This window comes from Rhea americana, unplaced genomic scaffold, assembly GCF_003343005.1.
Source record: "Rhea americana isolate MKP2758 unplaced genomic scaffold, rheAme1 scaffold_286, whole genome shotgun sequence".
NCBI classification, from domain to species: Eukaryota; Metazoa; Chordata; class Aves; order Rheiformes; family Rheidae; genus Rhea; species Rhea americana.
This window is the reverse complement of record NW_028186408.1, coordinates 63,729-88,806: the sequence shown is the minus strand read 5'-3', so window position 1 is coordinate 88,806 and position 25,078 is coordinate 63,729. Positions and strand designations below refer to the sequence as shown.

The 25,078-nt window shown below is 37.4% G+C and overlaps 1 protein-coding gene across 1 annotated transcript in view; it reads left to right on the top strand.

Annotated features, from left to right (window-relative positions):
* The window catches only part of RAD18 (RAD18 E3 ubiquitin protein ligase), a 61,890-nt gene extending 37,412 nt beyond the window's left edge, over nucleotides 1-24,478 (top strand). The window contains exons 12-13 of the mRNA XM_085308875.1: nucleotides 12,064-12,126; nucleotides 24,263-24,478. Coding sequence (XP_085165001.1) covers nucleotides 12,064-12,126; nucleotides 24,263-24,362 — 163 coding nt within the window. The 3' untranslated portion in view covers nucleotides 24,363-24,478. The remainder of the gene's footprint in view (nucleotides 1-12,063; nucleotides 12,127-24,262) is intronic.
* The last annotated feature ends 600 nt before the right edge of the window (nucleotides 24,479-25,078 follow it).

The window sequence follows — 25,078 nt, the reverse complement described above, 5'->3', positions numbered from 1 at the left end:
TCTGCTTGGTGTCAGGAGATGAAGGATCAAGGAAAGATTTATAAATAACGCAACACAGTTCTATGCTTTTGATAGTGCAAGGATAATTTTATTATCTTTATTATTTAAGCTGCTTTCTTTACTGGCAAGAACTACTTTGTTAATGGGAAGATGTTATAATTGATAAGACCTTTCTAGTTTTTGAAGATAGATACATATATGCTTAAGATGCTTTGTAGATTATAGTTTGCTGTCTACTTACTGTATTCATTGATAAAGATGAAGATCTGTGCTTGGGTAAATATCCTTATAGTATTGGACTCTGTGGCTACATTTTCTGGAAGAAAGGGGAAAATAATCAAAACCAATTTTAAAATTGGATTTTTTTGCTATGTCTCTAAAAGCAAAAGAGATATTTCTGTTCTAACTATGACAATAATATTGCTATCTTACTGACTGCAGAAATGAGAGCAGAAGGCCTTTGTAGGTGTGTATTATTATAAAGAAAAAGGTTTCTTAGGTATTGGAATGGAAGATTATCATAGGAAGTAGCTGAAGGTCAGGTAGCAGATTAACGTCTGAGCTAGGGATAACATTTCTTCATTTCCCCCATCCTTTACACTGTTTTATGTGCCTCTTCCTCCTTGTTCTGCAACTGTTCAAAAGAATATAATGCTTAGTTCATCACAGTTTATTAAAAGAACAATTTAGTCATTGAAAGATTTAACAGCAACACGTTTTTCTACAGTCACAAAAGTTTTTTAAAAAATCAACACAGGGATTAAGGATGTTGTCTTTACTAAGGTAATTATTAAAGAAACGGTGAATGAAATTCCAAGAAAATACAGGAAAGAAGAGATCATTTCAGCGGATCAAAGAGCGCTAAGAGTTAAATGTCTTTGTTCTACTTGATTATCTTTTACTGCCAGTTTCCATTTATTTGAACTTAAATGACAGCATATACCAAGTTGCCTGTAAAAGGCAGTATGCTGCTGAAGCAGATTATTTAGTGTGGTGTGCAGGCACCTGGCTTAGAAGCATTGCCTTGCGATTCACAGCCGGTGCTCTGCCGATTTTAAGCGTTAACTCTTTCAGCGAAGGACCAAGAGTCAACTCCTACCCTCGAGCAGGAGAAGCACCCGAGAAAGGACCTTACAGGCGTTCACTATTCTACATTGTGACTGTCTCTTCTTGAAGCTGTTCCACTCTGGATCTGATGCTCAGAGATTAAGTGGGCCAGCGAAAGGGGCTATCTAGCACTCATTTAGAAGAATCTGGCCGTGATACTTGATCCAAAGGCTGTTGTTATGTGCTTGAAGCCTCAACTTTCTATTGACAGCTTGGGCCATGGCTGCTGTCTGGTTGACAGAGTTGCCGGGAAGCATGTGGCAGCATGAACACATCACATCTGGTTCGTGCAACAATTGCTACAGGAACAYGGATGGGAGCCTGTTCATAGGGCTTAGGATAAGCCAACTCCTGCAGATTTGTATGAAATGCCAAGCTTGATGGGTGCAGAGCTGATGGGCRGAACCACTTCATCCTCTCTGCACCTGTGCCTCTAAGTGCCTTAGAGCTCTGATASTTATTCTGGTTCCACAAAATAAATGCCTTTAGCTTGGCTTTTCATCCAGAATTTAAACAAGATGTTCCCTTCTTCCCTATTTTACTTAATTTATTTTCTTTATTGCAAGCTAAATTTTTAGCATAAAAGACCTTGGAAAACCTGGAATTTTAATCTTAGTGTTTTTTTGGGGAGGTAGAAAGGRCTTGTATTAACTCTTCCAGGATTTCATTAAACTTTTGTTTCACTGCAATATGTTGCTACGTGACTTAAAATATAAATGACCCTGTCCTTGGCYCTTGACATTAAAGTTAAGACTGCAGGCAGAAGAAGGTAGAGCAAAAGTTTATCAGCTTAATCTGGATGAAAGAGTGTCTAAGAGACTTGTTTTTTTAAAAAAAAAAGTAAAATGTTTACTAAACTGTTTTASCACCTGGCTGTTACTCATAAATTGCATGTGCTTTCATGGAACAAACTGGCAGATTTTTTGGAAACGTGCATTTGTTTGAATTAGGTCTGGCTAAAGACAGTTGTGTATTCCTTCCTTTTTTGTATTCCCTTTCTTCAAATGAAATATTTCCATAAATTTCTTGAAGCAAACACAGAATCTCATGGTTATAAAGACCAGTGGGTATGCATTACAGCTATTTGGACCTTCTTTAAAAAAAAAAAAAAAACAAAAAAAAAAAAAAAAAAAACAAACAAACAAAAAAAAAAACAAAGCCCATGTTTAATAGATTTTTGTGGTTTAGTCTTAAATTCAACTCATGTTGAATGAAGACAGAATTACTGGAGGCTGCAAAGAACTATTTTTCCAGAATCTCTCTGGGATTTTCTCTTCACTTTTCTGCTTTGTACATATCCTCTGGTTTGTGTRTGTGTTGTGGTTTTTATTTATTTTTATTTAAATTCAGGGAAGTTTGCTTAACCTTAAGAACCAGCTACTGCAGTGTTCAAGAACTTGACCACATCTTGTTTTTCCTGTTACCTGGTGTATTAAACTCAACTGATTTACAGTTGGGCTCTAGATGTGTCTTAGGGCATTACACACTGTAGTTTCTCCTCTTTTGCATCCGAAAACCTGGTTTTATGCTCTTTTCAAAAAGAGGTGAAAATAAGCCTTTATTGTCTTACTAATCYTAAAGTGCCATATGATGTCTTTAGGGTGCATGCAAGACAACTCTCTCTTGCCAGTAGTGTGTTCCTTGCACCAAACAGTACCTCTCTGAAGAGCTCTCCAGCATGCCTTTCTGCCTTTTCAGGGAAAGGAACAAAGGTTACAGGGATCAGCCTGCTTCCAAATACTGATGTGGGGAAATGATTATGAAAAATGATTGTTGAATGTACTTTTCCCTTGTTGTTGTTTCTGTACCTTACAGCTACACTGCAAATCCAGCAGGTCTGAGGTACCAGTGCAGTACCTGAGTCTGTGTAAGATTCTACTGTGTCTACAACGTAGCTTTGGAMTGTGGGTTTCCTGCCTCTGAAGATGCTTTTTTGCCAGTTTAGTCCAAGAAACGTCTTTGGACAATATTTGCGTTTGCATTACTGRCATATGACACTATGGTAATGGAAGGCTCATTTGAATCTTCAGAATCAGTCCTGGTTATGAGTAACCTCTAAGGAGCAGTTCCAGGAGGAGCAGCCCCAAGGGTGGCTATACAGCCTCCCCTGGCAGGACGAAGCCAGCCCCACGGGCTGTTTGGTATAGCAGCTCATCACCTGCACTGGCAGGTACTTSTCCTTTGCTCCCTTCCCTGTGCCTGTAGCCTACCAGAGTTGAGTTTGGGAGGAGAAAGGATGCCTCTTTACTGTAAATCTGCATTTGACTTAGGGGCAAGCTAGCAAAAGAAACATTTGTTTTGCAGCAGCTATTTTTATTTGTAGTACTTTAGATGCAGGCAAGGCAGTACCTTGACTAAGTTGTAGGTGGTGGTGGAGGGGGGACACTGCTACATTTGTTGTAGGCTTCTCTACCTGTCCACAAAGTTTTCTTTTAGAGTAATGACTATGGATACTAAAATGCTTACTTTTCCACAATGTGTAAATATAGTTTGATATTATTTTCTTTTGGATTATGAGGATTCTGATAAGCACAAAATACTAGGTGTATTTTGAATTTATACTSCCAGTACACTTTGTTCATATGTCTACTAATTAAAATGTATCTGAATTATGTCTTAAGTTTTTTGAGGAGCATAAACAGTAGGTATAATTACATAAACTGCATGAAAGAATTAAACACATTTTTGTCCCTTTCTGGTTACCATGGGGTTAATGTTTTATTAAGTATAATGAAAATAAATATAGCACAAATTATAAACAAAAAAGAATGATTTAGATTTTGGGGTTTAAGAAGCATTGTGCTATTGTACTAAGTCATGATTTTCTGAAGCTTGCATTTTCTTTCTGATAATAAGAGGATATCCTTTGACAAGGGTGAACTTTTTGTCACATTGAAATGTCAAAACTTGAAATGTATTTAGAAGTMAAAATCTACATGCTACACTTCTTGTGAGAGAGTGCTTCTAAATGTAGGGCTGGTGTTTTAGATTAAAAGAAAACTAGGGTTTTGAGCAGCATATAGAATATTACAAAACAATCCCTAGACAGAGAGTTGAAATACTTGTTTTTGTAAAAGGATGCTGCAAGTAGATTGATAATTCTTATGTTCTYTCCTTCCTACAAATATAAATTTCTGCTTTTTGTCAATGTGATGTATTTGAATTTGTCTTTTTTTTTTTGATACAGCTGAAGAAGTCATTTGCCAGTGTTAGAACTTCCTATGTTGTATAGYAATCACTGACATGCTGAAATAATGCAAAAGTCAATATTTTAATTGAGAAAATGAACGTTCAAAACTTGCTGGAAACAAGATACCAGACGTGCATACAGATTGCAGCACTGACCCAAATATGTTTGGTCGTTTCATCAACTGATGATGATCCCACCAAGAGAACAAAATGTAACATATCGGATAAACAGCAAAACAAAGTTGTGACTTTTGAAGGATAATTTTTCAAAGCTATGAAGTCATATATAAAGCTTTCATAGAATTTCTGAGCTCCATATAAATAGTCCTRTTGCATTCTTTTTTCTGGGACTGAAGCCAAGTTTTATGCAGCTACTTGCACAATAAGAAAATTAGAAAAGAAACTAGGTGGGACACTGATAAGCCAGTTAGCGAGATGTGTAGGGAAAATATTCTGTTTAAAAAAATCAAATAGGAAAAAATACGTAACTGTGACTATTCACTCATTTAAACAAATTCTGTCTCTTAAATTTTGGTGTGTGAAGAAAATGGCACTTCATGATGACTTGTGCAGAAAACTTGCAAGGAGGGGTGCTATACGTCTTTGGCCTTGTCCGAAGTTACTTAGGTATATAGTGAAACACAAAGACTTGGTTCTGAAATCCTATCAGAAAAGTGCTATATCTTCAGCTTGTATAAATCTATCTTCCGTGGGAATGTGTGGCAAGAGCAACTTCTGCCTGGTGGGTTTCTTGCCCAAGTAAGGGGCCTTATTTGCTATCAGGAAGATTTTTTGGCTTTAAGTTTTTAGCAGCTATTGACTGGAATCTAAGATCTGGATTTAGTTAGTCACTTACTGCATTTATGTGCTTTGCTGAATTTGGTCTTTATTTCATCAGYTGAAGAAGAGGTAGAAATAGTGGGCTGTGCTTCAGTTGGAGAGTCTGGAGTTCACTGGATTGCAGCAATCCTCTGCACACTTCTGAATAGGCATCCACTTGTCAAAGAGAAAATCGTTCTTCTGAACGACCAAAAAAGCTTTACAGGTTCCTTCCCTGGAAGTCAATTCGATTTGAGCTTAACCAAGTGCTGCCCTCATTCCCATGCTGGCCCTCACTGCCACATGGCAGCAGTAGATGAATATGGTTTTGACAGGGGACTAGCTATCTTTTCTGGTGCTTTAGTACATTTGAGATGAATCTTTGAGCTGATAATCTCAGGTTTGTGTGGAGGAAAGTGATTATATATAGCACATACCCAGAAGAACATCAGTCCTATGTCTAGAGCTATGTTCTTTTCCTCGTATCTCTGAGCCTTGAAAACAGAAATGATAGTATTGGTATCTCGAGATTTAGCTTATGCTATGTCCCAGCTGCAGGCAGCATCTTAAAGAAAAGCAGTTAAGATAGGTCCAGCAGATCTTTTTTTTTTTTTCTGGAGGCAAAGCCTCAAAGGGGTGCTCTTGAGCTGCAGGAGGCCACTGAAGGCCAAGTTAGCAGGAAGGATTTGAGGAAAATGATGATATAGTGGAACATGTGTAAGGTTTGTATAGAGCAAACCSCTCTGCTGGACATCATGAACAAGTGCCAGGGCTAGTGAACTTCAYGTGTTTCAAAGACGGAGCGAAACAGTGTTGTGGGTGTCTAGGGTCTGTGGTTTGAGGAGGAGGTACAGGGAGGCCAAGGAAGACTTCCTGGTAAGCAGTTACTCCTGGTTGTTGTGCAAGACTTGTGGCCACTCCAGCRACAAGCTAATACTATTTATCACAAGGAGATTACAGTGTTGGAAAGGGGGGGTGCTGAATGCCGGGTAGGGAGGTGGAGAGAAAGGTTTCCTTCATTCCTCRCTGCTGGGCGTTCGCCTTTGAATGACATTGGTGAAGTGAAACAGCCGGTGATTCATTTCTCATGCCAGCATCAAGAGAAAATGCACATTGCACATGCCAGAGCTAAGCACATAACACGCAGCAAGATGGACTGATTAAAGACGCTGGCAGTTCACCATGAAGCCAAGAGGGAACTTAATCTCCCTTAAAATAAACAAATTCAAAGAGATATTAGCTCCTTTCAGATTTAGAATGAGACATGTTATTCACACTTGCCTCAGCTTTCTTCTATTTTAAGGTGGCGTGTTTTCCCCTTTTAAAACAAAAAAGTCATGAAGGGAATAGTTTACTGTTAGTTGTTTGGTTGTAAGTGCCCAGTAGAAACTAATCTGAAGAAAATGGAAGCAGAGGATTCCCCCCGCCCCCAGGACTTGAGTGGTATTGCTGTGAAAACTCACTCATCCGGAATTGTATATGTAAAATCCTAAGACAGAGAATGATGTGTAATAAAAGGACAGAAAGCCTCCTATGGGAAGTTTTCCTGAGTGTGAAATCTGAGTAAGTTCTGCAAATGTGGTTTGCCTTGTCAGGCTCAGTATAGCTAGATATGTTTTGTTATCTGCTTGGACCCACTGAGCTAAAATTTATAGAAATTACTTGTATGAGGTAGCTGTTTCTTATTAGTTTTATTAGTTTAGTTTGGTTTAAGGGCTTATCATTCAATGAGGAGGRTAAGATTAGGAGTTGTTTTCAAGGAAAAGAACTGAAAATACTTTAAGCCTTGAAGAATATTCCTCTTAAAAATACCAATTCAATTGGTTATCAAGAGTGTTTCCTTTGCTTAATTAAACCAGCTAAAAATGTGTTTTCATCTTTATTTTTTCTATCCAGCATTTATATTTCCTCTAAACTTTTTTTAATTAACAAAAATTTTGGAATGCTGCTTCTGTACATTTTAAATATCAACTTACTTTTGTTGTCACTATTATAAGATTAATCATAGTAGATGGAAATTATGCATGTCCTATTTATTAACATAATAAGAATGTATTTACTGAGAAATTAATATTATGTTGTATCACTGCGTAAACATGTGGCCTGTCACTCCTGCACTCTCTCTGATTGTATTTGCTGCGTAACAAGACTCGCTGACTTGAGTCCACATGTGTAATGATGCTCAGGTGATGTCATGGTCCCCAAGTCCTTTCCGAAATACTTAGTTCTTGGCTTGTTGTAATGTGGCTATTTCATTGCTGTATCTGTTCAGTTCAGTTAGATGGGCTTTAACTGTTGATCTGCCYCCTACTCTTGTTTTTTTTGGTAAGTTCTTAAACTGTGGATATATTAACTTTAGACGGTGAGTGTTTTTTACATAGCTTGGCACAGTAATCCTTTCATGTTTTTCTATTGAAATACTTACTAGGCTGTGTAAGTCCTATTGGAAATCATAAGACTACTTAAAAACAGAGCAAAAAAAAACTTTTATAATGTCAAATCCAGTGATTTCTCAGGTGAAGCAAACTCCTTTTTCATCAGCAAGGTCTGTGTACGTCTCTGCCAAGTATTCAGTTTCAAATTTGCGCCATTGCTTCAGCTTTGTCAGCAAAAAACGTAGATTTTTTTTCCCTGCCAATGTGGGCAACAGGTATGTAATGTCCTTACCTCAAAATCAAGTAATTACTCGATCTGCACAAAAGAAATTGATGTTTACCGAGAGTGGATGCGGAGCACTTTATTTCCGTGAGAGATTGTTTGGCGCACTGGGACTGCGTGAGGCAGCGCGGAGACGAAGGGCTCGGTAGGGACGGCTGGAGAGCCCGTCGCCTCGCGACTTGCGGCTTGTTGTGTGCGGCGCTGTACGTACAGCGTCAGTGTCTCCCTCAGATTGGTTCGGTTCGGGGGGGGGGTTCTGGTCACTCCTTGAACTGAGAGCCCGTTCGTATTCACAAAGATGCACGTATGCCGCGGCTGTAACTCATTCCAGTACGTTCTGTGCTCGGTTTCAAAATAGCCTGGTCGGCATAAGCTGTAATACGCCCATGCAAATTATGAACTTGCATTATTGTTCTGAGTGATAGGCAAATCTTCACTTTTATTGTTTTGCTTGTGACAGTTGCAGTTGGTTATAAATGATAACACTAAATTTTTCAAGGCAAAGAAGTACATGATGTTCAGACATTAAAGCTGTTCTTTTTCTATTTTAGGGGACTAAAAGTGCTAAAAATAGCCCCTTCAAATTTTTTAATGTAACTGGAGCATCAGGATAGGATTTAGTAATATGATATAATGTCCCATTTCTTGGACTTCTAGTTTGTGAAATGATCTCAAGTTTAGAGAGTAAATACTAAACATGGAAACTTTCCACGTCCAAGATTGTTTTTTACAATGTTTTTTAACAATATTTTTCATTTGAATATTTCATATTTAATTTGGTGATGAAACAAGAAATCTGAACAACTGCCTGAGTCTAGGCTGTGGAAAGAGGCAAGCTTGGCAAGTGCAACTGCAGAGGTACGGTTAATAGCAACAGATCCAGTGAAAGGTTGCAGGGGGTGACATTATCAAGATATACACTGATTTAGCTAATATTTTGAGGTGGAATTGAGACGATGCAGTGCTGCTTTTTTCACGTTAACTGCACTTGGCATAACACATCTGGTCAAATTTTCTGGATGAGGTCTTGGAAATTGTTCTGAGCTAGCTTCCCGAGGGCTGGAGGTCCCAGCAGATGATCGCTCGTGAGTGTTGGGCTGTTGCTGGAGTTGGGGCATGTGGTTGTCCTAAATGCATGCAGCAGAAGTGAAGGATGCRTTGATTCCAGTGTGTCCCAGGATTTCCAGGTGATCTACCATGTACTTGTACTTTGGGATGGAATTTGGGTTGTGTTTGCTCCTCTTTCGGTTAATGTAAGTGGTGGTATTGATAGTAGKGCTACTGGATGCTGAATAAAAAGAGTGAGTGACAGATTAGGATCACTGTTTTCAGAAGTACTATACTTCTAGCTTGCTGATTCTTTTGATTTGTATGTATATTTATGTATATTATCTATATGATATGTATGTGTGTATATATATAGCTAAATTAAAAAACATGTATTTATCATTTTGTTAACCTGGTGTGTGTTTGTAGGATGTTTAAGGTGTTATGCTACAGGGCTGACCCAGCCTCATGAATGCCATTACTGAAGGCATTTTGATTCTTTTAAAAAGCTAATGAAGTGTCAGTTACCTAAGAACTAATGATGTGGATTTTTTTTGCTTTGGTCAACTACTACTTGTTTTTTGAAAGCTGTTCTGTTTTGCTAGATGCTGTTTGTAGAGCTCAGCTTGAAGAGTGAATCTCTTTGAAGTGTAGTAACTGTGCAACTATTTGAAGCAGTCACTTATTTACTCTATAAATCAAATTTATTCTCTTATTCAGAAGTCAGTCATGCTTTAACTGCGATTAGTTGGTTTGGGACGTTAGCCAGGAAGTACTAATTCTGCTCCTGAGTGTGTACCTACAATTCCAAGACTTTTACAATGATGTGTTCCTGATGTTTCTTATGTACTAAGTGAATATACTTATGCATGTGGTTTTTAAAATAGACCTGATTACATGGAGACATGTAGTGTTGCTGTGCATCTGGCAGTCAGTTCATAGTAATAAACTCTTATGTTTACAGCAATATTCATTAATCACCAAATGACTTTTTTTTCTCTAGTGAAAGAGCAGAAAAACATTTTGAAAACTTGTTCCGATCTCATGTTTTAATTTAACACTGGAAATTATTTCTACTTAATGTGTTCGTCATGGCATGCAGTGTGGCCAWTACAAAGTCCTTGTGCAGTAGGTGTGAGAAAAGTGTCAGGAGATGGTCTTGCACCAAAGGGCTTGTTCTGCAGCCTTTGCAGTAAAACCAAGGGAAGTAGTATCCAGTTGCTGTCCCATGGTTTACACTAAAATCTCCCAACTTTTGTGTAACACACTTTGTCATGTAACTTCTGAAATAAAGTACAGATTGTTTGAGATGTGGGGAGTCTTTTAGAAAGACTTTGCTTTCCAGAGCAAAAATAAAATAACATTTTCCAACTAAGTTGATTTCTACAACCCTACTATATAGTATATACTTGACAACTTTACAGTCATTTGTATTGTGGAAACTAAGCACACAACAAAAGATATTTAAAGATTTAAAACCAGAATATTTTGTTGAATTAATTGAGATATTATTCAAATTTGAAAATATTTCCTGAATATTTAAAATACAAGATTCAAACCTGAAAACATCTCTATGCATATTTAACTTTGAGCCTGTGGCAGTGTCTAACTGACTTCACTGAGCTGATTCTTCTAGATATTTAAACATGTGTATACTTTTTTGATATTGAAGCAACAGTGATAGTTGAATTTAATAATGCTTAGATTGGGCAGTTTCTACAATTTACATAAAATAAATACAAGTGTAGCAGATAAAGTTCTACTCTATTTGTTTAGGACACTGTTGGTAAGCAACCTTTTCATGTTAGTCTCTTGATAAGACGCATTCTCCTAGGAACTGACGTAAAGTCATAATTTCTATAATTGGAGCAGGAACTAAGCCAGCTATTTCTTATCTTTCCAGATGATTATTTAAACTCTGTTCTGAAGGGTGTTAAATAACTCTTTGCTATTAGAAAAGCTTGATAAATACATTTAGGTTTTTATATAGGCCTAAAGTATTTAAAGCAAACAAATTAATCATAAAGGTTTTATACACTTATGTGCATGCTCTTGCAAAGCCATTCTGTGGTGACATTTTCAGTTCTTATTAGTTCTTGCTCAGCTTGAAACATTGTGGAGCATTGACAGTAGTTGGTTGATCTCCTTTCTAGAGGTCTAAATTAGTCAGATTGGTAGAGTTAAGCTTCTTGCTGTTTAATTATGTTTTAGTAATGTTTTTTCACCTGTCTAGCACTCGTAATGAGTCTGATTTTCTGTTTTATGGATTTATAGGTTTAGAAAAGAAATAATTGTTTTATGTTACATTAGAATACAAAATTATGTATGTAGATTAAAAATAGAATGATCTCTTCAAGCAGATAAAAAAGGTTGTAAAGAAAAATGTTTTKAGTTGTTCTTAAATACTGCTGAATTGTCTAGTTTGATTCAGTCTTCATTCACCTCAGTTTGCAGTATGTAAGGCACCAACACTTTCCTTTGACTAATAAAAAAAAATCCAGTAACTTCTAAATAAGTTATTTAATTAAAAAATAACTTTATGAAATATGTCTTTCAGTGATGAATGAAATTGTTTTAGGAATAAGTGAGCAAAATACACAATTTTACTTTAGGGGCAGGCAGCTTCTGAAAATGGTTCTGATGCTGTAGTCTATGCTTTCATCTCTCTTCAGATTTGAGTCTTTTATATTTTTTCTGAAGATAGGTTTGTCAAAGAAAACTTGCTTCAAGCAATTTAAAATCAGCCACCTCCGTTAGTATGATGAGTTACTGAGGTGACAGACAAGACATTGGGTTTTTATCTTGATGTGCTATCAGGGTCTTACATTTGAGTTTTTGTTGCTAACAAATGTTTATGGGCTTTAAATTTTTAAAATTACTTTTTGTTAATAAAATGTTAATTTTTTTTAATGGTCAAAATCTAAGCTTGTCATTTTGCAATTGTCTGGTGTCCACAAATATAAAGATATTATACGACCAAGCAGACATAAACAAAGAATTTTCAGGCATATCAAATAATGAAAATGAGACCTAGTAATAACTGAAAGTTATGTGATACAGAGACAGAACTTCCTGAGCTGATTAAAAATAATTTTCCATTGCCAATGCTTTGTAGAATGTTTTTTCTCATCTTTATACTCTGTCTTTACTCCTAGGGAATTTTTTTTTGAGTCCCACTTTGATACAGGTGTTGCTAAAACAATTTTCCTATGTTTGACCTTTTCTCTCTTCTTTTCTTGTCAGCTCCAGTTCAGACATTTTGAGGGATCTGCAAGGGACTGAGATGTATTCAGAGTCATCTGATAAGTAAGTAAAATACATGGATAGAAGGGATAAGTCCTTGAGAGTAGGTTAGTAGTTTTCAACTTTTTCCAGTTTGTGGAGCTCTACACATCTACTGCAGGAGAAGCAAATGCCTTTAAAAAGTCAATCTTGGAACCTTACATGCACACAAGGGAGGCATAATACATATTTGAAGTTTCTTTAGTCAGTGGTTTTATACTCTTGGAAAATAATGCATGGATGTTCCAAGCATCTCCTGATGAATAGCTGAAAATCATTGTTTTAATAAGTTTAAATATATAAAAGAAARGATGAAGGAAATAATTTTAATGGAAAACTTAATAGTATCTAATCTTATATTGTATTTAAAGTTATATCATTGTCAGTCTCTCCGACAACTCTATCTACTTGAACATACTGGAATTACAGCATTCATTTTGATATACTTCTGTCTGAAGAGCACTTTCTCTTTTTAAGATCTTAACATTTAATTTCTTAAAGACAACTCCCCCCCTTCTATTATATAGTGATAGTATTTAAAATTTGATTCTAGCTCTGCAAGATGTTGTACAAATACTAAGAAACCAAAGATATCTGACACAATCTAATGAAATACATGAAGATAGGGAAGGGAGATAAATATATATTGGGTGTTAACAAATGCAGGAATTGTGAAATTTAGAATAGTATATGCTAGATCAACTGAGAAGTTTTGTAGTCAGTATACGAAGAATTTGGAAACGACACTGATGGAGTTTGCAAAAGTAGTACAGTTTGCCCTTACAGCTGAAACTTGCTTGATTTGGAATCTCTTTGACTATCATGTGCACTTTAGTAGTTGATCTTGAGAGCAATAAGAGCCGTATTGCATTTGATGCTCTTGATCTGCTTTTTTTWAAAAAAATGTAATGTAATTTCTTTGTGTTACATACATATGTGGTCAGTAGATTGACAGCTCTTAAAATTCATAGTTAATGACAGAAGTAGTGTCTGCAACTTAGAGTGTGTATTTTAGTAGTCTGTTGGATAATAAGGAGCTTTAATGGACTTGCTGATAAGGCCTTGATTACAGTGGTGTCAGAGGTCAATGGTAAAGTGCATCATTGGAAGAATAGAAAGTAATCATTCAACTTTTATTGTGGAAATAGCTATGACTTGGGGAAGGAATAAGCAATATTTACTGGAAGGACATTTATAAACATTCTTTGTAGTCCTGAAAATGACTCACTGAGACTGGCATTAGAGTATAAAATACTAGGTTGTATGTATTTTTTAATGCTAGTCTGCACAACCTTTTGATGCTGCTACCATTTATCAGAGAGGAAGAACCACATCTGTCTTTTACATAGATAGTGTTAGGCCTGCTACAAATTGAAATAAAAATGTTTGAATTCTTTCTCAATCTTGTTTTCTGTAAAATCCTTATTTCTGTGTCTATGTTTATACATGCCCCTAATAAACAGTGATTGGGGTCTCATTCACTGGGAGGGTCTGTAACCCTTGAGGTACTACTACCTGTTACCTCATTATATAGTTAGGAGTTGCCCGTGTAGTAGTATTTCCCAGTTAGTGGTAGGAGTGGAGCTCCTGGATAAAAGCCACTTCATAATGGTCTGTGGCTCTGAATTGTCATGATTAAAAATCAACTGTGGCAATTGGAGCTAGGGGAGCTCACAAGCTAGAGAGCCAGCCAGTAGCCTGGAGCTCCCTGCACAGTTTTGATTAGCTGCTTGAGGTGTGAAAATGCACCTCCAAGAGATGGAGATGAGATGTCTGTCCCTTTGGATGTATCTTTGAAGAGAAGTGAAAGATGTGAAGAAGCCAAGGCACCCTGATAAGATGAGCTTGCCAATTCCCYATTGCATCTCTATCTGAGGTAACTTGGCAGAATCCATGTGATGAAATCTCTGTTGCTGCTACCAGAGCTGCCTTATGGTTTTACTTGGTTGGAGAGCAGAGTGGGAGAGAGGTAGCTTGACAGGAGTGAGGAGATGAGGGAGACAGCAAAAGTTAAAGAAGCTTTTTCTCTCTGGGCTGTAGCTTGGAACTTAAGGAATTTATGGAACTTGGTTATTTCCATTCCTATTGGTCTGATTCATGCAGCCAAGGCTCGTAGTGCATACATCTGAGCCTATTCTTTACCTCCCATACCACTCTGAGGCTATGTCTAGATTGAGAGACAAATGCTTTTTGTAGTGTTCCTTGCGGTCCTGGATCCTTGGTCATCCTTCTAGCTCCTGCTGAGGAAGATTATACTCTAGCTCTTTGCTAGCTTACTAAAGTGAGCCTGGTGCTCGCTCAGACTGTRTCCAGGGAGTTTGAGCATCGCTGGGATGCACTCCAGGAGCAGAGAGCATTGCCAGGTTCCACTGGGGAGCTGTATGTTTGCCTGAGAGGGAAGGATGGGGTAGTGTGTGTTTGCGTGTGTTTTTATTCTTTTTTTAATTAAATGCATTGCCTCTACAGAACTTCTGTACCTGCCTCAAATCTGGATATTACATATGTATATTTTTTTTTTAAAAAAAATCAATTCAGCCTATGCTGTCTAATGATTATCTGTTCTAATGCCCAGTCTTGGGGGGGGGGGGGGGGAAGTCCACCAGGTCAAGTCTTAAGGCACTTTTGTTAAAGTCAATTTGAAACTAAAAATGAAGGAAACAGTACTGTGTGAAGTTTCTGAGTTGTTAATTTTAGGGCCCCAAGCCAAGAAACTAAAACAACAGCTGTGATGAAATTCAGACCCCTGGTTTAAGAGGTAAGGCCATTGAGGAACACAGGGTTTTGTTAGGTGACTGGGAACAAAACAGTACGTCGATATCATAGGATTTTCTTCTGTAATAGACCTGCTACATCTTGGAGGAGAGAAGAGCAGAAGTTAGAAGGAATAAGAGCAGAAGTTCAGACAGCAATGAGAATGACAGGTGCTTCCTTTGTCAGTACTTGGGCACTTAAGGGAATGCTGGAAATGTTATATGTAGAGGAAAATGCTTTGGGGAACGTCTGGTGAACAAACTGATTCATGCTTGGGCTTGCAGGTAGAAGGTCAAAATTATTCTTCTGGTTATTTGGAAGAATGGCATGTGACACAGACTGCCAGAAACAGTTTTATTAGCACTTGGCGTGGAAAACTTTTCTGTCCTGCAGTGACCTGAAGCGAGGAAATTCCCAAGACTGAAGCCATGTYGCCATATCCATGTTTACCTTTCTGTGGCTTACGTAGCAGACTTYGTTTTATGCATAATGAACTGGGATTTCATAGCAAGCTAAAAATTTTTGGTTGAAACTTTTCCAATTTTTCAAAATTCAGCCTGTTAAAATTATTTCACCCTATTTAAGCAAAGATACAAGAATGTCAAAAGCTGGTTAACATGRTAAGCTTGACTGTTTTTGCTGTTAAAGCTAGTGACCTTTATCAGGAGTGTGGGATGCAAACAGTGACAGAACATATACTTAATCCAGTCAGCTTTTGAGTACACAAAGTGACCACTCCGGCATGGCAGTGGGGGATGGAGCTGGGAACATTGCACTCAGTGCATGTTCCGGAGCTATAGACCATCAGGGCTCCACAGGTCACGGAGAGGGCTCAGGAGCAGGCCAAGAGGTAACAGCCACATAGTGAATTGTTCTGCAGCTGCATCAAGGTGAAGAAAGCAMGCAAAAAGTACATATTTTTAACACAAACTTGCACTTACTAGTAGAACTGTAACTTATTACCGTGTACACTTTCTCAATATTTTATAGAGGAATTCACTGAAGTTTCTTTTGGTAAGAAAAACCTAGTCCTTGAAGGTTCTGTGCTCCTTGTGGAAGGATATTTATCATTTTAATTGTCCATGTAATGCCCTGTGTATTGGGCTTCTATTTATTAATTTTAGTCTTAATTTTGTAGCAGTATCCAATCTATCATCCAATTTGAAAACACCCCATTTGCAAGTATTTTGAAGAAATTTTGTAAAAATGAATGGCAAAGCTAATAGTCTTCTCTTAACTAGTCATATTTTCCGTATCTCACTGCCATCTCCATGGTGGGCTATAGTTTCTATTTCACCAGACAGTGACTTAGAATTTTCTCGATGATATAAATTATTGTATATTCCTTTTTATTCTCTCTGAATTCCAGTCTAGAGATGGCAATTTGCAGAGTTTTTTCGGGAGCGTGTCTCAGGTAGCATGCTGTGGCTTAGGGGCTTGGCATCTATGGCTTCTTGCGTGGGTTAGAAAAACTTATTCCGTAGTGGAAGAAGAAAWAGGAACATCAGAACTTGAAAACAATATTACAGTTCCATTATGAAATATGTCTACCTAGCAGTATTGAATGTTATTATTAGTGCTTTGTGTCCACAGTAAAATCATTTGTTACTTTATTAATTTCTTTCACCCAGGAAACTTCTCAATTGTTCGGTGTGTTGGTTTAAATTAATTGGAAATAAAACTTGGCCAGGTTGATATGTGTAGAAGAATGTTAAGTAAAGCAGATCTACAACTTTCATTAAAGTTATTGGTCTTTCTGTTAATTAAATTGTAGCCTGCGTGAAACCTATTCGAAGTGGTACAATAGATACAAAGTCAAATGAGGGCTTTGCCTTGGCAAGCTKAATACATAAGGGCACAGGCCAGCACATCAAACAACAGACAGATAGTATGTGTATTTTRTAAGCAGCCTGGATTTTTTTAATAGTTATTACTAGAAAGAGATCATCTTCCTTAATACAGGTTTATAATAATTAATAATAAGGTATTTGCAAAACAAGGGAACCAAGCAAAATAGAAGCTCCAGTTTTGGRTTATGTATTTTAATATACTTTTAAACATGATTAGCATTCTGCTTTGAAAAAGTATAGTCATCAAAGTTAGAAATGAGCAGAACTTAAAACACTTTAAATGATAGTTCTGCTCTATTCTGTGCCTTCAGTAATATATCCTTGCAAGGATAACCATGTATTGCGAATTCTTGAAAAAAAGGAAAAAGGCAATAGGGAAGGTGCAGCTARCAGGTGCTCCTTGTAAAGTGACACATTAGCAGAATTGTTAGTTTGTTGTTTGTCTCTTACCATATATTGTATTATTGCTTAGCCTTTCAAAAACTTAAGCTAATAGTTTTGAGATATGTTGCTATCTTGCCTCTGGTATAAATTAAAYATTTTCCAGTGGATGAATGGTATCAGAAGAATGCTGCTTTTATTGTAGAACAAAAACAGTAGCTAATGGCCTGTCTGAATTCCTATACTAGACATGCATTTTCAGTATGCTGTTGAAGATTCTTGCTGAAGAGAATACTTTYAAATAATCCATACTCACATAGAATTTTACATCTTTAATATCTGCAAATCTATAAATTATATCATTTGATATGAAGGCATGAGGACGGGACATGTTAAAAAAAGCTACTGTGTGCTGCCCTACAGAATATTCATTTTGGTTGCCTAACTAAACTGTTAGTAACGTGGCTCTTACAGAAGATTTCGCAGCGCAAAAGCAAGGAAGAGCCTTAACTGAGATAYGGATGTCATCAGAGAGAGTACATTACTTTTTCTGTATTTAAGGTACAAATTCTTATTGATCTTACTTTTTTATGTATGGCAACTTAATACTGTTCAACTGTATTATCTTAAAAGTATGATGGTTTTGGTAACTGAAATGGTGAATTTTTTTTGTCTAGATAAATGACTGCTGTTTTTGTCAAAYGTCATTTTGACATTTTTTAAAATATCTTCCATTTGATATTTTTTCACTGTTGGGATTTTGAGTTTCCTACAACTATGAAAGGATTAATTTCAGGATTAAATTCAAGTTAAAGCTTCAGTGGAAGAAATATAAACAGACTGCTCTTTGCTCAGCAGTGAGAGCATGGCTCAATAATTTTAATTTACTTCAGTCAGAGAGTGCATTCCTTCAAGTAAAATCTCATATCACTACTTTTTAGTATACCCCCTTGAATCACTAGGAACAGCAGTAAGCTGAAATCCTTTCGCCCTCTGTCCAAAATTGTAGACTATTTTCAGTGGAAAACCTCTGTTCAGTATTCTCTCTTGCCTTGTACTCTAACCRCAATGATACCCTTTAAGGTGTCCTGCTGGTGGAACTTGCCTGCTTCCTTCTTTCCCCCACTTGGCTTAATCAATGATTTATCAAATCTGGGGGGCAGATTTGATAGGAGGGAGCCCAGGCGACAGAACCGAGTGTTTCTGAGCAGCCATTACCACTGGCTGCTGGAGTGGAGAACATATAGGGAAAACTAGCTGGAGAGGCATCTTACAAGGCAAAAGCGGAGTTTGATGTTGTTAGCTAACATGTAAAGCATTTAATTTCTAGTCGAGACAAACCCACAGAGCTCTCAGATGAATAACAAAATTTTCTCTCCAAAGTTTTGCAGGTGCAATCATCTGTCTTCCTTGTAACTGTAGTAAGTAAAAGTAGTATCAATGTTCAGAAACTCAAATGGGTCTTTGATAAATCACTAAGCTTCCAGTAACTTGTCTCATTTTCATAAAATACTATAAATGTTATGGTGGAAAAGAGCTGTTAGGTGTTTATCTAATTTGTTGATACAAATGTCTAGTGATGAAGATTCCACAATCTCCTAGTGTAATTTTGCTTAACTATCATCATCATCATGAAAAAGATTTTTTTTCATTTTTTCTTTTTTTGTTCGTTGGAAAGTAAGCCACTGACACGTATGAACCTGGTAAGGAGAAAAGCAGAATTTTTACACTTTGGAAGACTTACCATTTCTCTTTTTGGTCTACTTTTTTTCTGAGCAAACTAATCCAGTTCCTTTAACCTTTGCTTTCAAGTTGTATTTTCTAAAGCTTGCCTCCTTTGGGGGACTGGGGAATGGTGAGGAAAGACAATGTCCCACATACACCCTATTCCAGCTGAGATGTTGCTGTAGCTGCCCCTACTCAATAAATGCCACCTTTGTCTGTGTATAAACTCTTACACTTAACTATCTTATTTCTATAAATGTTGAGGGGTGAACTGTAGTACTATCATAGTACAGTTCCTGTGTGTATTGCCTATTTTTTTTTACCCTCACAGTGAATGTGATTACAATTCCTTTACGTTTTTTTTTTTGTTTCTAATTCTTTCCATTTCATAATCATGTTTATGAATTAAATTAAAAATTTATGGAAGCTATCATCTCAATCTTAGGTTTTTTTATTTCTGTTTTTTGATTTCTTAGTTTTTTAGATTTTCTCAGCTTTTTCCAATAGATGCTTTCCTGATACACAAAATATATTCAGGAATAGTTTTTACACAAGCAGATTCATATTATCTGATGCATCAAAACTTTATTCAGCTTCACATTTCATAGCATCCCTAACAGATTCTCCATACTGATACATTCTGCACTGCTAATGAATTACCKCCCAAATTCTCTTTTGGCAGTAAGAGACCAACCTAAGTTCAGGACCCTTTTGAGTTTGATATCTTTGCATTGGAGATAYCTTTCTTTTGCTCTGGTTTTAGAATTGTTTGGAATCGTTGAGTCCCCTGTGTTGGTCTCAAATTCTGTCTCTTATCTTAAAACATTATTTATGAAGAATTAGTTCTTTGCTTTATTTTGAAAGACTTGGTAAGGATGATAACTGTAGCTGAGATGTAGAATGATAGTGAAACTGAGATGTCCTTGTGGTAACTAAATAAAGTTGTGTAGCACTTGTGTATTTTAGCAAATTGTAAAGGCGTTGCGATGTCTTTGCTTTGTAGAATTGTCTCACAGCATTCTCAGGACTCCAGAGTTTTGTAAGCAACCATAATTCATGTGAGCAGTCCCAGTTAAGACAAAAGGCATGGGATTTCAGGGTGGGTCTTTAGACTGATTTTAATCAGTTATTTCCTAGAATAGGTTTCAGTAAACAGTATCTTTTCTGGCTTAGTGGTAGTTATAAAGCTTTAGATTACTAAAAGTTGTAATTACCTTTTACATATTTTTGCTGGTTTTTAATTTGCATGGAAAATAATTGAATAGATTCCTTACTGTTGATAGTTAATTTTATTTTCTAATCTTGGTGTTCTATGTTAAATTTAGCAAAATCAGAAGTAGAAAATACCAGGTATTTGCTTATATAACAAAATGCGGATTTAATAAAAGGACAATACAGACAGTGATGTCTATAAGGTCATCTATAAAGTGGTGGAAATACTTGTAAATAGAGGCAAGATAATGTAAAATACATACAGAAATTAAAAAAAAAATCAGTTCTCAAACACTTTAAGCTTTAACTGATTTGTCAGTATGATATTTATTAAGAGCTAAAGACAGCTAGAGACTTTACCTTGCCCATTGCAAGCTCCAGGAACCTATGGAAACACTTTGAGATAATATTCTTCAGATTTAAATAGGTAATCAAGCTTAGGTGTTTTTACTGGAAGAGGGACAGCGCTGATTCAAGGCAGAGGATGGTCCAGCATACTACCTTAGTTAAAGATGTTTGGCTGTGTTTGATGCCCTAGGGCTGTTGTGTGCTTTGCTGACCTGCCATGCCACTACGGACATGACACTGTTTGCTGCCTGGATTTCTTCTTCTCGTGAGCCTATGCTCTGTCTCCTTCCTCGTAATATGCATCAGTGAGGGGATTATTGTATTAGTGACTGCTTATTATGAAATAGCTGTTTGAGTTTTGAAGACCATAATTTAGTATGCCTATGCTTTTCTATGGCAAAACCAACATCTTGTTAAGGCCATACTGCATAATGCCTTAGAAGGCAGTGTGTAATAGAGTTGGATTTATCATAGAATCTGTAAGATGACAGTAATCTGAAATGCATACAAAACCAGTACGAAGAAAATGGAAAACAATACTGAGAGATTCAAAGTGAATAGCAAATGAGCTGAGCTTTCATACTAGAAAATAAAATAGCTTGACTGCCTGTGCTGCCATTTTTCTTGTCAGAAATGCTCAATAATACGGTAAGGAGGGAGTTACCTAATCAGCTCTTGTGTGACCTGGAATACTGCACTTCTTTTTGGCCAAGCATTAAGAAATCTTAGGAAATTGGTAGAATCTTCAGAAAGATCAGTAAATATAGGAGGATGTGGAATTGACAAGCAAGCATTAAAAATGTTTGTTTTGGAAAAAATAATTTGCTAAATAACTGAAAAGAAACAAAGTTGTTCTTTCTTCAAAGCTGGAGGGGGAAAGGCTTTCAACTTTGGTCTTGATAYATTATAGAAATCACACTTTTAGGATTTGCAACTTTGAGATTGTAGGAAAGTTGCATAGGGTTATGCATAGCCTGTTTCTTCTGAACTCTACAGGTATATGAAATCTGATTACACTGCTGTCTTCAAAGGTACAGTCTAAGTGCTGTTGCCTTGGGATTCATACTGATCCTACCTGACATGGTTAATGATTTTATAGCTGCTGGAGTTCTGTTCTCGTTCTGATGCTGACTTGGGCTCTGAAGTACAAGCTGTTCCTGTTGATCTGCTCTAGTGTGCATCTTTCAGCAGTCAACAGAGACACTGACTTTGGTGTTTGAGCATTTCCATTGTTCTTTTCAGTTGTGAATTCCCAGCTGAAGCCAACTGAATGGTCCCTCCAAGACAGATTCATCCTAGCATCCTAGCTTGGCAGTAATGGTAAAAACAGAATGTATTTTTAATGAATTTTTGATTAGTAATAGCGATGGRTGGATGAGCAGTATCTTTCATGTCAACACTACATGGAATTTCAAGCTCTGAGGCCAAATGGTGGAAATTAGCTGCTTAATTTAAATGTGTTTAGCTTAACAACTTTTTTCTTTTGAAATAAACTCTATGGATAAGCAGAAAGCACTTCTTTGAGTTTCCAGTGGAAAATTCCTTGTCCATAAATAAGAAGAGCCTCTGGCAAAGAGAAGCTGTTTAAAGATGGAAGTCCCACGTATTTTCCTTRTTGCGTAGCTGACCAAAATTACTTGTTCTTTTTCTCAGTGGCTATAATGCTGAGGATGACTCTTTTTCAGGTAGACCTTTTCTGACAAAATGTCTTGATTTTTGTCAATGGTGGTTACTATTGTAGGACCAAAAATAGGCCAGGAAATTACCTAATGTATTACAGTACACTGTTATATAATAGAGATTATATAATTATATAATTATGTTAGGTAATAACACAGATTCAACCTTCAGCGCAGACTTTGTGCAAGAAATAAGAAATATATTAAAATGATGCAGGTGGCTTTTTATATATATACACATGTTGCTTCCATTCTTTAGTATTCAAAACTGGTCCCTGGTAACAGGAGGAAGGAAAACTAGGCTCTTTTTTACCTCTACCTGGCAGGCACATGATAGCCAGGAGTGGTGATTGAAGTCTTGGTTGCCCCGAGACTGTTTCAGCTAATCTGTGACAGGCTATGTCTCCAGTACCTGTGGAGTGGGAACTAATATGTGTCTGATTGTCCCTGCTGTTTAGAAGGAGCAGAAAGTGAACAGGATAGTTCATGGATGCCGTCATTCTGAAACTCTGCTGCTCCAAAGGAGGACTAAAATTTGGGCTTTAATGTAAATATTTTTTTGGAACTGAATAGGTTTCTGTTGCAGCTGGTATTTGTCTTAGTTCATCCTTACACTTAGGTCCCAAATCTTTATTTTCAATCAATATTGATATTGCCTTACCCTCTTCTTGTATATAATATGTCATCATCTGAGGGGTAACTTTGAATTGGAATTAACGTATCAAAAATTGGCTTTCAGCATGACAGTAACTGAAGTTGCAGAACTAACTTTCAGGTTAGAATTGTCCATTCTGTAGTGTGATGTATGTCTTCTGCATATCTATGGTAGAATTCTTGCAGTAACCCTTTGAAACATTAATTCTGTTTTACTGCTAGTGAAACTAAGGTTTAAAAGACAGGAAATCTGCAAGTTCTGGGGCTCAGTTCTTTGTCATATTGGTTAGTTTGTCCTCAGTCTATTCTTGTTCCATATTTATCAGAACCTTCTAAAAATTGAAGCTTCCTGCTGTCAACATCATGGTACTGGTAACTGCTTAGCTGGACAAGTTATGGAATTGATTAGGGATTTTTTTGAGTGAAACATTCTTGATTTGATGGAAAATGCCACCTTGGGGAAACCTAAAGCTGGTTTTGAGAATAAGGTTTGGGTTTTCCCTGAAGATATATTGACTTCTGGATTTCTGCTCCTAACCAGGGAAATGCTTTTCCTGAAAAAGAGGACAATGGTTTGTCCCCCAGCCTGCAATGCTGGGACCCAGACTGAATCTGTAGAGAAATACTGTTGTGTCTTTTAAATTGGGGGTTGGTGTAGCAGGGGGGTTTCCTAGCGATGAAATGAGGACAGTACTTGGCAAATGTAGGATTGCTTGGCAGAAGTGAGAATGCCCTCCCTTCCTTAGCTGGGCGGCAAATGGATATACCTATGGCATGGGAGGGCCTCACTTGAAGTCCAACAGAGGTTCTGAGATTGATGGCTATATTTCTTGTCTTGCAATGATTTTTGTATTCTGATTGAAAACTTTTAGGAATGTCAATGAACCTAACAATAGAGTCAAACTTAAGTTCTGTGTAGGAAAATATTTGGCATAACCAATTTGATATCAGAGTCCCAGGCATGGTGTTGTCCACTCAAATGAAAGTAATGAATAGAGGCAAACTTGATAACTAGGGGAATACACCTGAAGGATTAAGCCAAATGGCTGCTGTTCAGTCCTTTGTGTTAAGTATGTGTAATCTGGTGTTRCTGACTTTGAATATTACATAACCAGAGCCATGATAATGGCCACTAGGAGACTGGTTCCAACCAGGAAAGGTAAAATATTGATTAATTCTTTTTAATGACCACACAAACCTGTACATTTTCTGGTGTTTTCTTTGATCTAGGACAAAACATGTTTGTAGTTACAGATGGAGGTACTTATTTCATGTACKCATCAAAATTAGTGAAGAGATTGTTCTGATAGCTGATATTTCCAGGAATTTATGCCTGTAGAGAGAAATGAAGTGTAAGATGATCTTTTCCAATTTATTTTCATGCCCTGGAAGCAGACAAGAAGATAGAGCAATATTTCTTTTCATCACCACCAGTAACACCTATGTGTTAAATGTATGTGTGTGTATGCCTGCCTAGTTCTTACAGTGCTTCAATATAGCTTTTAATATTAGCCACAATTAGAGCATCTTTAAAACTATATTTTCTGTTTTCTTTTGCAGCAGTGTTTCAGACCTGCGAGTTAACAAAAAGAAGCTATGTCGGTCCAGAATGCCAGAAAATGATCAACTGCTACCTAAGAGCAAGCGGAAGAAGAGCTAGTGTCACAGTGGTGTGAGGTCTAAAACCATGCAGAAGGCTTAAAGCTGCGCAATACTACTTATTTGTTCCCTCTTTTTCCAGTGTATCTGAGCACTTAATAAAGCGCTGAAACTTTGCACAGTTGTCATTCAAACTGCCTTAAAATAACTGGATTAGCACACTGTCTTGTTTACAGCACTATGGGTCATTTAACTTTAAGATTGGGCATGAAATACGGAATTCTGTAGGGACGTTTRGCTGGCCGTTTTCCCCGTGTCCGCATCGCAGCTGAAGGAGGTGGTTCCCCGCTTCGTGCATGTCCTGCTCGTATCCGCAGGAGCAGGCTGTGCCCGTGCGAGCGAGCCGGGCAGTGGTGGGAGAGCCGAGCGGAGCGGAGCCGGGCGCAGCGGCGGCAACCCTGCCCCGGGGGCCGGCGCGGCGCCTCGGGCCGTGTCCGACGGCGCCCACTCTTCCCTGCACAAAACTGCTCACAGCGCCGCTGAGGAGACGGGCTGGCGCGTTGTTTGCAGACCGACCGTCCCGCTGAAGTCGAGTAGGAATCCAGGGAAATTCTTCCTTTTGTCATCGCTTTCTGATAGGGCAGGTGGGTTCTGCCTGCTTTCCTAATTCAATTTGGAAACCTAATTTCCTCCAGATTTCAGCGGGAAGTTAGGTGCATAAATACCTCTGAGGCGCTGGCTGCATGTGATGGTGAAAATCTTTTTTTTTTTTTGAAA